This window comes from Mytilus trossulus, chromosome 5 (assembly GCF_036588685.1).
Source record: "Mytilus trossulus isolate FHL-02 chromosome 5, PNRI_Mtr1.1.1.hap1, whole genome shotgun sequence".
Classification (NCBI taxonomy): domain Eukaryota; kingdom Metazoa; phylum Mollusca; class Bivalvia; order Mytilida; family Mytilidae; genus Mytilus; species Mytilus trossulus.
The window spans coordinates 78,422,456-78,439,680 of record NC_086377.1 but is presented as its reverse complement, the minus strand read 5'-3'; the positions used below and the strand labels follow the sequence as shown (position 1 = coordinate 78,439,680).

At 32.1% G+C, this 17,225-nt stretch overlaps 1 protein-coding gene across 1 annotated transcript in view; it reads right to left on the bottom strand.

The window, feature by feature from the left end:
* Window positions 1-1,577: 1,577 nt before the first annotated feature.
* Window positions 1,578-17,225, bottom strand: part of LOC134718332 (uncharacterized) — a 248,398-nt gene continuing 232,750 nt past the window's right edge. The window contains exons 14-17 of the mRNA XM_063580826.1: window positions 15,221-15,248; window positions 8,378-8,704; window positions 6,932-7,231; window positions 1,578-2,227 (exon numbers count right to left, since the gene is read on the bottom strand). Of these exons, the coding sequence (XP_063436896.1) occupies window positions 1,893-2,227; window positions 6,932-7,231; window positions 8,378-8,704; window positions 15,221-15,248 (990 nt within the window). The 3' untranslated portion in view covers window positions 1,578-1,892. The remainder of the gene's footprint in view (window positions 2,228-6,931; window positions 7,232-8,377; window positions 8,705-15,220; window positions 15,249-17,225) is intronic.

The window sequence follows — 17,225 nt, the reverse complement described above, 5'->3', positions numbered from 1 at the left end:
GAAAACAATAAAATATCTATGAAACACTGTTCCAGCTTAGGGGAGGGTTGAAGGCTCATAAATATGTTTAACCCCGCCAGATTCTGTATGTGCCTGTCCTTAGTCAGGAGCCTGTAGTTTAGTGGTTGTTGTTGGTTTAAGTCTGTCATATTTGTTTTTCATAAATTGTTTTGTCATAAATTGAGTCGTAAGTTTTTTCAATTAAATTTTTTCATATTTGTCATGTTGGGGCCTTTTATAGCCGACTTTACGGTATGGGTTTTTCTCACTGTTGAAGCCCTTACAGTTGCCTATACTTGCTTACCTCCACTTTATTTGAACTTTGGTGGATATATATAGTTGTCTCATTTGCAATCATATCCTATCTCCTTATTTTTATATACAAATTTTGATATTGGCGATAAAAGGAAAAGGGGGTTAAATTTTGTAAAACTGACAATGAATATTGAAATTCAAATTTTACACACTCGACTCCTTCAAATTATTAACAGACGTACAACATAAAAAAAACCACATAAAATATTCCAGGCTTATCATTGTGAGCGTCATTGTATTTTTTGTTTACAAAACAATAAAATATCAGAAATGCAAGGAAAATTCAAAGCGAAAAATTCCCTTTTCAAATGGCAAAATAAAAATCTCAAACACATCAAACGAATAGGAAGTCATATTCCTGACTTGTTTCCTTATGTAGGAATAAGTTCATTTCACAGAACTGATGCGTTATGTCAAAAACATTTGTTGTGAAATACCATATTATGTTAGCAATAACTATATTTACATAATAAGAGCATATCGTCGCATTTTTATTTAAAACTAAATTTATGAAGAGGCATTTTTATTTACAAATGTACATATAAAAGTAGCTGTTTGATAAACACAATATACAACAAGCTAATGTAAAAAAATTCTGAAACATCCTTAGGACAAGATTAGATCACTGAATTAGTTATTTCATATGTACATACTTTATTATTCATTAGACTTTAAATTTAGACCTAAATTGACTATTAAGGTAACATTTAACAGCTTTAAGAGATTAACATACACAATTATGACTGAAATGAAATTGATAATAAGCTAATTACAGCTATGTAGGTTATTCAAAATAGTACTTATAGTATAACATGTATAATGTATCAAGTTATGACATTTCCTTTAGGTTGCACTTTGTAAATACAGCTGTTTCACAAACCACGCCTCTTTGGTTCCCAGATATGATATCTATGTTTCATCTCGAAGAGACTCATTTTGGGAACTTTACCAGTATAAATTCACATGGATAGCAGCCAAATTAAATTCTGAGACCAAATGTTAAGCGAGAGGAAGAACATAATTTTAGTATAGGTTAAAATTTTTTGAAGTTTGAGGAATATAAATGTTGAAAATATGCCACACAGTCAGACATTTTAACCTTTGAAAAAAAAGTAATGCATATGAACTTTCCAAATACTGGTTTCAAATAATTATATTAAGATACATCAGAATTATTTTATATGAATATAGAAAATGTCATGACTGTTTCATAACTATAATATCAGTTTAGTAACTAACACTCGTAAAGGGGATTTGTGTTTATGAACATACACTAGTAATAGGGATTAGTACATATTTTAGCTTTATCCTTGCCCATTCATGACACTCACACATGACACTCACACATGACACTTACACATGACACTCACACATGACACTCACACATGACATATGTTTAATATAAAAGATTGTTATCAATAATATATTGTTATTCATTCACATTGCTGGTTTAAGTGACCAAATCATTGAACATTAGATTGACAATAGCTCCTTGTATTCATTGTTAACTGGTGTTTGTCCTAGCTATCTTTAACTTGTTGTGTAAAGTTTTTCTTTTGAAAGTTATTACATTTATTTTATTTCAAGCATTTATGAAAGGTTGCCATATCTGTGCTAGTAACTTCTGTCTTTTCTATTTGCTCTGCTAGGTCTGCATAAATTGAGTCTTTTCCTAGGGCTTTGAGAAATTCATTAAATCCCCGTTCATTTTTATGTAAAAGCATGTCCATTAACGTCCTGTTCTTTTCCTGTGGGGTTTTACCAGATTCTATCTTCTTCCCATCATCAACTGACAATACCTCTCTTGATATTAGATGATCTACTATACTGTAATGTTGTATATCAGTGATGACCTTGAGGTAGTTCTTCTGTAGACGAACTTTATACAATGGAACATTCTTGTATGATAAGCCTACAAAATATAAAAAGATTTTTTTCCCTAAGTGCTATTGACCTTTCATAACTAAAGATGGAAGGAAAATATAAAAAAAATTATTCGAACTCATAAAATTTATAGCATGTTGTTTTCATTTTTTCATCACAGGGTCGATACCTCTGATAGTGGACTATCAGTCCATGAGGGTATCATCAGCTCAATAGTCAGTACTTCGGTTCTGGCATGATTTATAACAAACTTCCTTAAATTGTCTGTTTATAAATTTTAAAATAATGAAGAAGCTTAGGTTTCAACTCCCTCAGGCAAAGTTGTCCTTAGACGGAATTGGCTATTCTTTTAGGCTCTTTTTAGGTATACAGCTCTTCAACTATTTCGGTTTTATTCATCCATGTATTTCAAATATTCCGCTTTGAGTGTTCCTGATGAAGGTAGCTCGAAAAAAGGGTTACGGTACATAAAATCAATAACGTGTTGTTTTCATTGTTTTTAAAACAGGATTAGTTTTTTTTGAATATTACAAGTAAACAAATGATAGACATGTGCAATGTCTTATAAAATATATTTGCAAATTGCATACATCATGTATATTGCATATATTCATATTTCTGCATTGAAATTATCAAACACACACGGCAATTTATGAATACCATTTAACATGTTTAAGAGAGATGGTAACCATACAATGCACATATATATATAATGTATGGTTAATAATTTATGGTTAACAACTCCTTAATGTACCATGACTGCATTATAACTGAAGAAAAGAATTTTGAACATTTATAATGCAAAGACATAAGTTTGCAATCATATGTATACATGATATATGTAGTATATATCAGCCAGAAACCACTTGTATGCACAAGTGTAAGTCTATTCTAAGTAACTTATTTAACGCACAAATCAATAGATATCTCACTTTTATAACAGGTAATAATGTATCAACGTTAAGTTTTTATCCCACATTTGATTCAGGATAAAAAAACGCTTTTCTTTAAAGGATGAGACAAAAAAAGATGAAGGAGCAAAAACAGTCAACAATAATTCACCCTTTTCACTAAATTCAATAAACTAGAGGCTCTCAAGAGCATGTGTCGATCACCTGTATCTACTATGGTTTTGGAAATCATGTAAAACGTTAAAATCATATTTATAACCTAATAATGATTGATGCTAAGTTGGGTTTATTTTGACCCAGTAGTTAAATTGAAAGCAGAATATTTTTGAAAAGATTTACAAAAATTACCAATAAATTGCAGACAATAACTTAAAAGGACAATAACTCCAATAAGATATCTATTTCCAATTGGTCATGTTAACTTATTTGTAGATCTTTCTTTAATTGACATTTTTTGCTGTTTACAGTATATCTCAAACTTTAATGGTATTCAAGAAAATTAACAAAAATATAGTTATACCAAAAAATTCTTCAAGTAATTGAACAAAGAACGTCTTTTAAAAAATGAGTTATCTCCCTTTGTACAGAAATATGGTTTAACTTAGTACTCAAACATTAGATATGGTCCAGAGTTGTGGTCCATAACTCTTGATTAAATCGTCAGTCCAGAACAAAATTTGTACTTGATCTATAACTTGTCATACAACTTTATACTAATTATCAAATCACTATCTTCAAGAACGAAGAAAAAAAGTGTGGAAAGCTGATTTGCCACACTGACAGAAGGACAGACAGACGGACAGATAGACAGACGGACGGAGTGAAAACCTAAATCCCCCCTTACACTTCGTCGGTAGGGTACTAATAACTTAATTAATGCGGAGACAAAAGTGATACGAAAACGTGACTCAGTTTATAGCAGTATACATGAGTCATTGTAGGTCTGACCACAGAAATGTCTATGCGTTTGATAAAATTGCACCTGGTTTTTCTGATATATCACATTCGACCCAGCAAGACAATTTATTGAATATAGGTATGTGTTATAATGATCAATATTATGATTATCAAATGATAATAATCGATATGAAACCTGTAATTAGTATTTGTATATATTATGTCCTGGTGTATATTATATTTTAAGGCACGACATTTAGCCTGCAATACACTTATAACTTTATTGTCCTTTCCTTATCTAATTACTTTATCAGTTGTTCTGTAATTAAGTACGCTTTACATTCTTGTGTTTATGGTAATCATATGCAGTCTGGGAAATAGATGTATATCTTGTTTACATTGTCACGGTTGAAATGGTGATTACTACTACGAGGACGCCTATGAGTCGCGTCACAAACTAAGGCAGATAATTAGAAAAAAATGTCTATAAACCAAACACTGCATTTTATTCCCATGTTCTTTTTTTAGCCATGCTGGCGGGGTCATTGCATACATTTTGTAAACTAGATACCCTAAGGATGATTTAGGCCAAGTTTAGTTTAATTTGGCCTAGTAGTGTCAAAGGAGAAGATTTTTGTAAAAGTTAACGACGACGGACGACAGACGCCAAGTGATGAGGAAAGCTCACTTGGACCTCTGGGCCAGGTGAACTTAAAATGGAAGATATCTGATACAATTAGGAATACGTTCTTACCCACTTGTCATGTCAAAATCTTGTAAAAAGTTTTATTTATGATATCGTTGAAGAGAAGTGGAAAAAGGAATTAAAGCTTACAATAGTTGGAACAAATCCATGGTCATCTTTGACATTGATACGTCATTGCAGTCAACTTAATTATTATATTGACGACCAAATAGATCCCCACGAGATTGTGAACTACCTCACTAAACTATATGAACCACGAACAAAACAGTTTAAACATTTGTAACAGTAGAACTCTCCTTTAAAGAGTTTAACAATAAGACGGCTCTGATTGCAAATGAGACAACTCTCCACCGCAGACCAAATCTTTAAAGGTTAGAGTTGTTCTTGTGTTAAATGATATGCCTTTATTGTTAGTGACTGAAGGATAATGTACTAATTAGTTTATCTAGCGAACGAGTTAATACGGATAGAGACTATTAAGAGACACAGCTTTAATTTTATATTAGAAATGCCTGAGCGTAACAGAAACTTTGGATTTTGTAAGCGCTTGACACTTGAAAGTTTTAACAAATTATTTTCTTAAATTATCCCACATTGGTATCCAATGTAATAATCCATAGATGGTGCGAAAGTTAATATTTGTTGTTGAAACAGATATATGTTTGCTAATACACAGATATAATTTAAATCTAGATGTAGTGAAGGTGTGTTTACCATAATGTTGAATAATATTTACGAAAAAATCATTTCTCATTATGCATTGATATTTGATATTCTATTGTTTCAAAATATATAAAACAAAACAGAAACTGTTATCTCAGAGATATGTCTCACCTTTTCTGTAATTTTTATAATGCAAATGTTGAAATTGAAATAGCAATACTTTAACATATAAGTTTAAAAATATTTTGTGTATTTTTCCTTTGATCTTTTTTTGTGATAACTTTTCATATCATGCTACTCGCCTGAGATAGAAAATTATCGTCAGAAACTAAGAGCCGAATGTCGTTGTCAATATAAAAATTAACGACGTCATAGACAAAATAGCGATAAACAGATTGGTCTTTCAAACTCGAGGATGTTTCTTGGCCACGTCTCATTTCAGGGCTGAAAATTTTCACATCTCCAGTTGTGACTTGACAACTCTGTCACATGTATGCAAATATTCAAAGTCTATGAACCATGTCTGAAGGTACATGGCTAAGCAATTTAAATGGGAATGAGATGTGCGAGGGCTAATACAACTGCATACCAAACATCATTAACTTATTATAAGTCATTCCCTTTAAACCAACCTAAACACAAACATTAACTTGTAAACTTTGTAAAAGTTTCAAGTCAATGAACCATGATGAGTGGGTGGGGCTATATAATCTCCATGGAAAGGATACTTGCAAATGCCAATAATTTGTATACCAAATATCTTAACATTAACAGTTCATCTTAAACTGATCTAATCACAAACTAATACATGTGAAATAAGCTAAAGTTTCAATGTCAATAGACCATGACTGAGGGGCAGGGTCAAATATTCTCCATAGATATGAGATGTGCTAATAATTATACAACTGTATACCTCTTAACACTAGCCTACCACTAATGGTTCCCCTTGAACTGACTTAATCACTAACTAATTCATGTAAACTAAGCAAAATGGTCAAAGTCAATAGACCATGACTGAGGGAAAGGAGCCAAATAATCTCCATTGAAATGAGATATGCCAGTGCTTATACAACAGTATACCAAATAACATTGACCTACCACTAATGGTTCCCCATAAACTGACCTAATCACAAAATAATACATGTAAAATAAGCAAAAGTTTCAAAGTCAATAGACCATGACTGAGGGGGCAGGGCCAAATAATCTCCATGGAAATGAGATGTGCAAATGCTAATACAACTGCATACCAAATATCACTGACCTACCACTTGTTGTTCACCTTAAACTAGACCTTATCTCAAACTAATAATGTATTGACGCCGCCGCCACCGGAAACTGCATACCTATGTCTCGTGTTTTGACTCTGTTAAGGCGAGACACTAATCAAAAACCTTGTGAGGAACTGTCGCACTTCTAGAAGATATTATAATAATTAAATACACTCTGTGTTGAATGTCACAAAAACATGCAGTAGCACCAAAGTATTATTATATAAAAAAGAAGATGTGGTATAAACCTTCTTTGCTTGTGTTTACAAGAAAGCCTGCAGCCATACCTTCGTTTTCAGCAGATACTAATGTTGTACTTGGACTTGTTTCCTGTGTATCACATTTTAAATCATTAGCGATATCTTTGTATCCATAATTACGTAATCCATCAACAAACACACTGTAAGCAGGTTCTCTCCTTTTAATCACAATATCCAGCAATTCTTTGTTCTGATCATCTTGTCGAGGATAATGTTCAATATCACGTCTGTCGTCTGCTGATATCACCAGATGTGTCATCATATGGTCTAAAATTTGGCTGATTTGTACGTCCTGTTTGATTCTGTTTTCGTTTTCTCTTATTCTATCTGTAAATGAGCAAATTGGATTATTGACCAAAAAAAATGTATGTGTATAGTGGATCTGCAAGTAAAACAATGCTTTAAAAGAGGGACGAAAGATACCAAAGGGACAGTCAAACTCATAAATCTAAAACAAACTGACAACGCCATGGCTAAAAATGAAAAAGACAAAAGGACAAAAAAAAGTACACATGACACAACATAGAAAACTAAAGAATAAACAACACGAACACCACCAAAAACTAGGAATGATCTCAGGTGCTCCGGAAGGAAAAGCAGATCCTGCTCCACATGTGGCACCCGTCGTGTTGCTTATGTGATAACAAATCCGGTAAATAGTCTAATTCGGTAGGTCAATGCTTACATTGTTGTTGTGTATAAAATATTATTGCCCCAAAAAATATCATTCATTTATAAAAAAAAGTGCAATGAAACGTATACAAAGATTAAATCAATTTGAGTGTTATTCAAAATTTCACAATAAGAAGATTTATATATATATATATATAAAAAGATATCGCATAATTGACATTCACATGATAATTAACTGTATTCCACTTATCTTAAATTCTTCAATTGCAATGAACATGCATGTTAGTTGATTGGTCATTTTGTTATACCAAAAGAAACAATACTTGAAAGATGAATTATCAAATTTAAATAATTATGAACATTTTGCTTAAGTAACATTGAGTGGTAGCCTATCTGTCTAAGCATTTCAAAGGGAAATAACTGTATACATAATTGATGAGTGCTGATTTTCAAAACTCGTTCAAAATATAAACCTTTGATATAACTTACAAAATATTCTGATAAGAAATGTAAATTACAGAGCGTGAATGGTGCAGTTTTCCATATAACGTTTTATTCCATTAGGTATTCTATAACACTGGGCATAACTATTTTACAAATAGCACTGATTTTCGAATTTGTATGGGAAATTGCTGTTATAAATCTTTGATATAAATTTCATATACTAATTGAACACATGAAAGTGCTTGCAGGACTAGGCAGACGGACGTAATGAAGGGCAAACAAACAGAATGCAAGAGTTTAATAAAACCATTGCACTCCCTTGTTTTTTTTCTTTAATTACATAACTTAAATTGTGTGCTATTTATTTACTTAGACTTGTCATATTAGTAGTTATACCTGTAGCAGTTTCTACTGCGTTAAGTGTATTGGGATCAACATCCTTTACAACCTCCTTTAAACCCTTTGATCCTTTACCAATATTTACAAATGCTTGCTCAAGAACCCGTATTGTAGGTTTCACTGTTCTGTCTTTCCTCCATGTAAACAAAACTTCCTTATTCTGTGCCAGCAAATCACGATCACGTTTCACTTTAACACTCTCTATCTCTTCTACAGACAGTCCCAGTTCTATTCCTAGTTGGAAGACTATATTGCCAATCAGCGGTGCTAATCTATCTAAAATTTCATCTGATGGAATACAGTCTAAAATATCGTCAGGAATACCTATATGGAATAAGAAATAAAATATATCTACAGAGAATTCGTCAAAACTAATTAAAGACTCAAATTGCAGTGTTACCCTGAATGCTTTATAAAACAATGGAGTATTGTTTATCCTGGACAGTTAAATGTGTTTTATGAAGTAGAGTATTGATAAGAAGTAGTGGATTCGTAAACAATAATCGACGAGCGACTTTGGTCTGATTGATTATCGTTTCCGAATCCACTACTTTTTATCAATTCTCTAGCTTAACCCATTTCTAGTAAAACGACTGTCTGTTTTATTTTTTGACAATGAAGCAACGGAATTTCATAAAAAACAATTTCGTATTTTGTCTTTTTTATTCTATAATAGCTGGAAATGATTATATCCACACGGTTCATGTCTATATTTAAGTTATCTTTCGTCCCTCTTTTAAATGGGTTGTTAGCTCACCTTTTAATTACCAGATTTTATACTTGTTTATTTATATTTCATTTAATGTTTTATGATTACAAATTATTTAAATTATATAGATTTTGGTATTTGAGATTTATTAAAAAAAACATATATAAATATACAGAATGTATTTATCTTTTTTTTTTGAATATTTAAAAAAATTAATTACCAAAATTTAGAAACCTTTGAAATTTACATTATACTAGAACACACCTGCGAAATCGCGGGCATATACAGCTTGTGAACTGTTGTAGGATGATTTTTTGTAAAAGATATTATGTATGGAGAATTTCATAAAAGGTATCAAAAGCCCTCTCCCTTTTCCCAAAGTCCGATATTTGTTTCCTTTCTGTTAAATTCAATTATTTTCGTGTGTCTGGCCCCATACCACAATTATTCCTCTGCTTTATTACAATGCTTCTTTTTGGTAAAAGTCAAATCAAATTAAAAATTTGCACCGTTTCAAACATGAAATAAATGTAACTGCTTTTATATAGATCATTATTAGTCTTAATAAAATATGCTTCTAGGTCAATCCATCAGTACTTTTTTTCTTTTTAGAGCCTTATTAACATGCCAATGGTAGGATCTGAATCATGTATAAATGACTAAGACCGACTAAGGCTAATTTGAGGGGTGGTCGGAGGGGTCCTGATCCCGAAATCCCGGGCTTATAACCATGAAATCCCGAGATGCAGAATTTAAAGAAATTCATATCCCGAGATGCAGAATTTAAAGAAATTCATATCCCGAAATCGAAAAATATATTCCCGGATCCCGTAAGGATAAATCCCCAAATACCGAGCTTAAAAACACCGAACCCGACGCCTCTTGTCCTCTTTAAGGATGTATAATAGTTGTGATTCTTGCGATCTAAACACCATGATATGGAGAACACTCTGAATGGCTTATTTATTTTTCATTTTTGTTATCCATCATTCGATTGGTTGTACTTGTGTCACAGGTTTTACTTATTTTAATATATTATGCAATTGGTATATTTAATCTTAAATTGTAAACATTTCAAAGAAAACAGTAGACAGAATACAGATAGTCTCTATATATTAAAGTAGTATAATCGTAGTTTACATGTAGATAAATGCGAGAAATAATTGTCCTTTATAGGGAGCTATAATAGTTGTGGTGCCTGCGATCTAAACACCATGATATGAAGAAAGCTCTGATTGGCTTATTTATTTTTCATTTTTGTTATCTATCATACGATTGGTTGTAATTGTGCATGTTCAAACCAGAAGTCTTATCTATGACTAAAAGTCAGTCCGATGACGGAATCATATCCGGACTTCTTTTTTTTCGTTTTTCTCCCAAAATAACTAAATCTGAATAATCATAAGAATGGATGACAAATGCGACTATGCATGTTACCTATAGGACACAGAGGCATGACGATTGATCTGTTGTGGAAGGAAGAGAAGCGACACATAAAATGAGGTCTTCTCGTTTAATAGTATAGATAGTATTTAGCAATCTGTAATTATTTACAGCTGATTAAAGATTGCCTACAATTTAACGGTACTAAGTTAAATACATATATTTAACGTAGTTGCCATAATACTACAATTTCATGATGCTCCAGTTAATGATGCTTTCCGAAATAAATAAAATAATTGCTTAAGGTCTTTTTTGAACAATTATACATGAGTTTTGTTTAAACTGTTTCCTTTTCATTAAGTTTAGATTATTTTAACGTTATTACATTTGGCATCCATCGTGAACCGGTCAATAAACTAGTATTATCTGTGGTACGCATTCTCAATCTCCAGCAGAATTGCTCATGCTACAGGTGTTCAATGTTTAATTATGTCAATTTTTTTACTTTTACATTCAAGCTGGTCATAGCCGTGATCGCCTAGTCAATGGTACTGAAATACATAACTGTGATATTAACAGTGCCAAGTTCAAACCTAGTACCCGAATTGAATTTTTTTCATTGTAATTTTTTTCTCAACAAACATATTGTTTTAATCTTAGAGGTATTATATACTTCATGTTTATTTAAAGGTGATGATTTTGTTTCTGGTTTTACAGTCAATGTAGTAGTTTTACGGTGGTAACTTAAACATCACACTCTATTCAAATAAGAGACCGTTCAATGTTGACTTGATGTATATTTGGACCATTTATAATCAAACAAAGAAAAAAATATTGATAGTACGATATCAATATAAGACTAAAACCATAAGTAAGCATTTGCCATGATGAAAAGGAAAAGTCTTTGTACGATAAAAGGGACAACTGTGATGGGCATATGGATATTTATTTTATCAAGGAATTGTACTAATATTTACAATTCCTTGATTCTCTTGTGTTTGGAACTAGTGTGTAATAGCCACAATCGTATAAAGACCCATCGGTTCATTATAACGATGTTGAAAATCAACCGATGTTCAAACCTGACATCGTGAATAAACTCTTAAGATATTTCCATCTGCTATATAGCTATACTCAAGTACGTTCAAATGTAGAACATAATCTTCCTTAAAAAAAATGCCAAAACCAAAACAATTTAAATATATTTGAAAAGAACATGGAAAAAACCAGACATAGTATATATATTTTATTAGATAACAAAAGCGAATTATCTCTGAGATAGAAATACAGTTTATTGACATGTATTGACAGTTGTGCGCTTTAAGAGTGTTATTTAAATATTAATTTATATCAGCACTCATGGTATAGTGGTATCATGCATAGACTGAAGACTCTACTGTTTATGAAGAAAATATGCGCAAGTTCGAACTCTACATATGCCACTCGTTTTTGAGGATAAAAAGTTAAAAGTTTAAAGTTATAAATAAGATGTCTTAAGTTAACCAAGTGGTCAGTGTCAAATTTTTTAATTTTTTGAAATACTAAGGCTTTTCTACCTCAGGCATAGATTACCTTAGCTGTATTTGGCAAAACTTGTAGAAATTTTGGTCCTCAATGCTCTTCAACTTCGTACTTTATTTGGCATTTTTAACTTTTTGGGATTCAAGCGTCACTGATGAGTCATTTGTAGACGAAACGCGCGTCTGGCGTTTATACTATATTTAGTCCTGGTATCTATGATGAGTTTATTTGATTCTTGAAAAATAATCTACTGTTAGAACCATAGACTGACGTCAGAGAAATTGGTTAAGCTTGTGAGAACTAAAGGGTAAAACTTTGCATCCATTTTCCAGCTGTTACTTAACATCAAATATGTAATGGTATTAAGCATTTAGATTCAATTCCCCCATTACTTCAATGCAATTTTATCATTAATAAAGGGCAGGATATTTATATTTATTCCCTTTATTTGACTGCCAACTTTTAATTATTTTCTCATTACAATTCTCTTAATGGTCTACTGGATAATTCTTGAAGGGTCATGACCAGCATTTAAGAGAGCAGTACAGATCGATCGGTATAAGTGTCATTTCATTCACTTCCTGGTTAAAATCGAAAATCAAATGTAGACAATTCACTCGGACAATTATCCATCATATACATTTCCTAATACTAGTATTAGGAAAAAAGAGCAAACCACCAAAACTTAGCATTGACCAATACTCCTGAAAATATGATTAGGGTCAGAGGAAACCTGCCAGTCGGACATCTACACCTTACAACCATACCATAGACCAAATGCATCTGATCTATTGTTACAGAGCTAATATCCACACAACGCATTGACCAATGGATTATGAAAATGAGACCATGTCAGATGACACCTGTCAGTGGGACATGTACACCTTACAATCACTTCATACATCAAATATAGTTGACATATTACTTATAGGATCTGTGATACTGACTTCACCAGGAAAACTCTTCCTTGATCATAGAAGCATTAAAATCAGGCCAGGGTCAGATGACTCAAGCCAGACGGATATTTGTATTGTTGCTATCATTTTATACACTAAATATAGTTGACGTATTGATAATATTATCTGAAAAAATGCCTAATCATAAAAAATAGCATTGACAATTTAAATGAACCATGAAAATGAGGTTATGTTCAGTGAGACGTGTAGACGCTACATTATTTCCACTCACCAAATGTAGTTGACTTGTTGCTTATAGCATGTATAGTATTTGAGATACGAACTTGACCATGTAAACATAACCTTGATCATTGATTTATGAATAGAGGTAAAGGTCAGGTGAATCCTGTCCGACTGTCAAAGGAACCAGCTATATATCATATTACCAATCATAAGAGAGAAATTCACATTTTAAGCTTCATAAAATAGTTTAACGCCACCAGTAACAAGTGAAACGGCGAGCTACTGCTCACTGATGATACCCCTGCCGCAAGTGGATAATATTAATAGTGTAAAAATATGCAAGTGTTCGGTAAACAGGAAGTTGTTAAGTGATGAATCTAAAAACGCACCACACGGTAAAGCTGACTTATATAAATCCTGAAACCAAATTTCAGAAATCCTTGTATTATAGTTCCTGAGAAAAATGTGACGAAAGTTTCATGGGACGGACTGACAGACAGAGGTAAAACAGTATACCCCCCTTTTTTGAAAGCGGGGGTATAATTAGTCAATGAACTATTGACACAGATAAAGTAGACGACTGACAAAGTAATTAGTCAATGAACTATTGACACAAATAAAGTAGACGACTGACAAAGTAATTAGTCAATGAACTTTTGCCACAGATAAAGTAGACGACGGACAAAGTAGTTAGTCAATAAACTATTGACACCGATAAAGTAGACGACTGACAAAGTAATTAGTCAATGAGCTATTGACACAGATAAAAGTAGACGACTGACAAAGTAATTAGTCAATGAACTATTGACACAGATAAAGTAGACGACTGACAAAGTAATTAGTCAATGAACTATTGACACAGATAAAGTAGACGACTGACAAAGTAATTAGTCAATGAACTATTGACACAGATCAAAGTAGACAACGGACAAAGTAATTGGTCAATAAACTATTGACACAGATAAAGTGGACGACTGACAACGTAATTAGTCAATGAACTAAGGAGTGAATGTTTTGCATTGTTTACATGTTTAAATATTACAGATCCATGAAATGCACACCCGGGTCTTACATATCTAATGACTTTCCAGATTGGACATGAATTTAACCACTATATCATCAACAAGTTATGGTAGCAAATGTAGTTCATCGTAGTTAATTTCCACAGGTAAAACTTTTAAAAGAAGTTTAAGTTCTCATTGTTTTGTGTCAACTGTAAAAGTAGACTCTGAAGATGAGGTAAAAAAAAACCAATACATATTGCTGATTTTGGATGACCGACTGGCAAATGACTCAAACTGTAAGAATTGCTCACATCGGCAATATGAAAGTATAAGGATATGAAAGGGGGACTACAAAAAAAGGCATGTAATCATTGCACTTAGTGACCCTCTAAAAGTTGGAATATACGAATTGGAATAAATTCAGGGAGGCAGTCATGACTTTTCATTTTTAAAACCAAATCCCGCATGAAAAATAAACATCTGTAAAGAGAGTGATTAAATTTTGAAAGAATGCTCTAATACTGCTTTGTTATTAAACAAACAGCCAAACATCTCCAAAGGGATTAATAATAATTCGAAAGGTATGTGCCTACTGCTTTGTAATCAAACTAGATACATAACAATATGATAAATGTCCTGTACCAAGTCAGGAATATGGCAGTTCTGATCTAATAGTTCGTTTCTGTGTATGTTGAGTTGTTTTTTGTTTTTTGTTGCACTCTAGTGTTTTGTTGTTTTGTTGTTTTCCTGTTATAGTTGATGTTATTCCCTCGGTTTAGTTTGTAACCCGGATTTGTTTTCTCTCAATCAATTTATGACTTTTGAACAGCGTTATACTACTGTTGCCTTTATTTTTTAAAGATAATAACATTATGATTACTGGTCAATCCCATGAAATATAAAAAATCCAAGTTGCACAGTTATGTAAAAAGGAATCAAGATGACACATTGTTAAATAATCTACCCTTAATCATATATTGTACCAAGGTTAGCATAACATTTAGGATTTATTTGATACGGAACATAAAGACAAAGCTCTTTTTTATTATGTCATATAAAGGCCTTTAGATATCAAAATACTTACCAGATTTCACTTGTTTTCTCCGACGTACCTGAAAATATAATAATTGTAAGCATCAATTCATTTCAAAGATGTGAGTTAAATCTATCATTGATCCATGTTATCTGAAAACAAGCTCATACAGTTATTACAGAAGTAAAGGGCTCAGACCAGATTCAAAAGAAATGTTCAAATCATTCATTGTTAAGGGCATTAGCTATGATCAATTCCCACATTCAATATTTTAAACTAATTGCTAATTGAATGGTTACACATGTGTTAGACGTGTTCAGCTTAAAAAACGAAAACAAAGTTGAGAATGTGTCCCCATGGACACATATGATGCCCCAGCTTGCATGCAACATTATAAAGGGACATAACTAAAGAACAATAAAAGTGATGCTACCCAAATGTGTACTTTATCTGAGTTTTATGGAAATAAGTATTGTGTAAAGGTTTCATAATGTTTGGTTTGGGCAAACTTAAGTTTAAAAAACATTGTGTATAAGTTTCAAAACATTTGGTTGAGGCAAACTTAAGTTAGAGAACGGAAACTTAAAATTTTGTAATTTTTCCATTGATCAAGGGGCATAACTCTAAAACGGTTAGAGCAATGCTATCAAAGTAAACTTGATCTGTATTTTGTGGTAATAAGCATTGTGTATAAGTTTCATAATATTTGGTTGAGACAAGCTTAAGTTAAATAACAGAAACTAAAAAATTTGCATTTTTTCCCTTTATAAAGGGGCATAAATCTAGAATGGTTAAAGTGACGCCACTAAAATTCAACCTTGATTTGTGTTTTGTGGTAATAAGCATTGTGTATAAGTTTAATAACATTTGGTTGAGGCAAACTAAAGAGAACAGAAACCAATTTTGGGACGTACGGACGTAAGTACAGACGGACAAAGGCAAAAATTAATGCCCCCTAAAAATTGTAAACATTGGAAATGAAACAAGGGTGAACCATTTGGATTGGATCCATAACAAAACATTCTTATACAGTTAATATTTTATAACATTATTTTTTTAAACCTATAATTTGAAATCAAGCAGACCAACAAAAATCCAATTGCACATGGTCAATATCTATTTATGTTTATACATAGATATAAAAAGATGTGGTATGTGGGCCAAAGAGACAACTCTCCATCCAAATTTGTAAAAGTAAGCCATTATAGGTTAAACTATGGCCTTCAAACAGGAGCTTTGGCTGACACCGAACAGCAAGCTATAAAGGGCCATAAAAATGACTAGTGTAAAACCACTCTAATAGGAAAACCAACGGTCTAATCTATATAAAAACGAGAACCGAGAAACAAAAATGAAACAAATCAATAAACGACAACCACTGAACATCAGGTTTCTGACTCGGACAGGTGTAAATAAATGCAGCGGGTTTAAACATTTTAATAGGCGCCAACCTTCACCCTAACCTGAAACAATAGTGTAACATAACAACATTGACACACTATAAAATATCAGTTGAAATGGCTTAACCCAATCAAAAGAGATATTAACAAAAACAAGTGAACATACACTGAACGAATATTTTTAATCTTTGACACAATGAAATTATAAAATTAATGTTAGATGTAAAACTATATCAGAAAGACAACAATAACCTTGGACAAAATGCTGCCAAATTAAATTACGTATACATGTAAATAAAAACATTTTTTTGTTGTAAGGTAAACATGGAGTGATGAAAATATTTTTTACAAAATAAATAATTGTGTTGTTCATACATTCGTATGTTTATATCTGGTCATATGACCGTCAGCAGTCTTAAGAGGTCATCTCAATGGTCAATTAGACTAGAATATACATGAAAAGCTAATACATATTATTATGTCTATGCATTGTTAATTGTTTATTATAAAGTTTTTGTAATTTGGATATACGTTTTTGTAAATTTAAATCCAATATGAGAATTTGAGTCAAACTGTTGAACATAAATTTGACAGCTAATGTCCATTTAAAAACTTAACCATCTCATCCTTTCCAAGCATAGTACAACACACTGAAT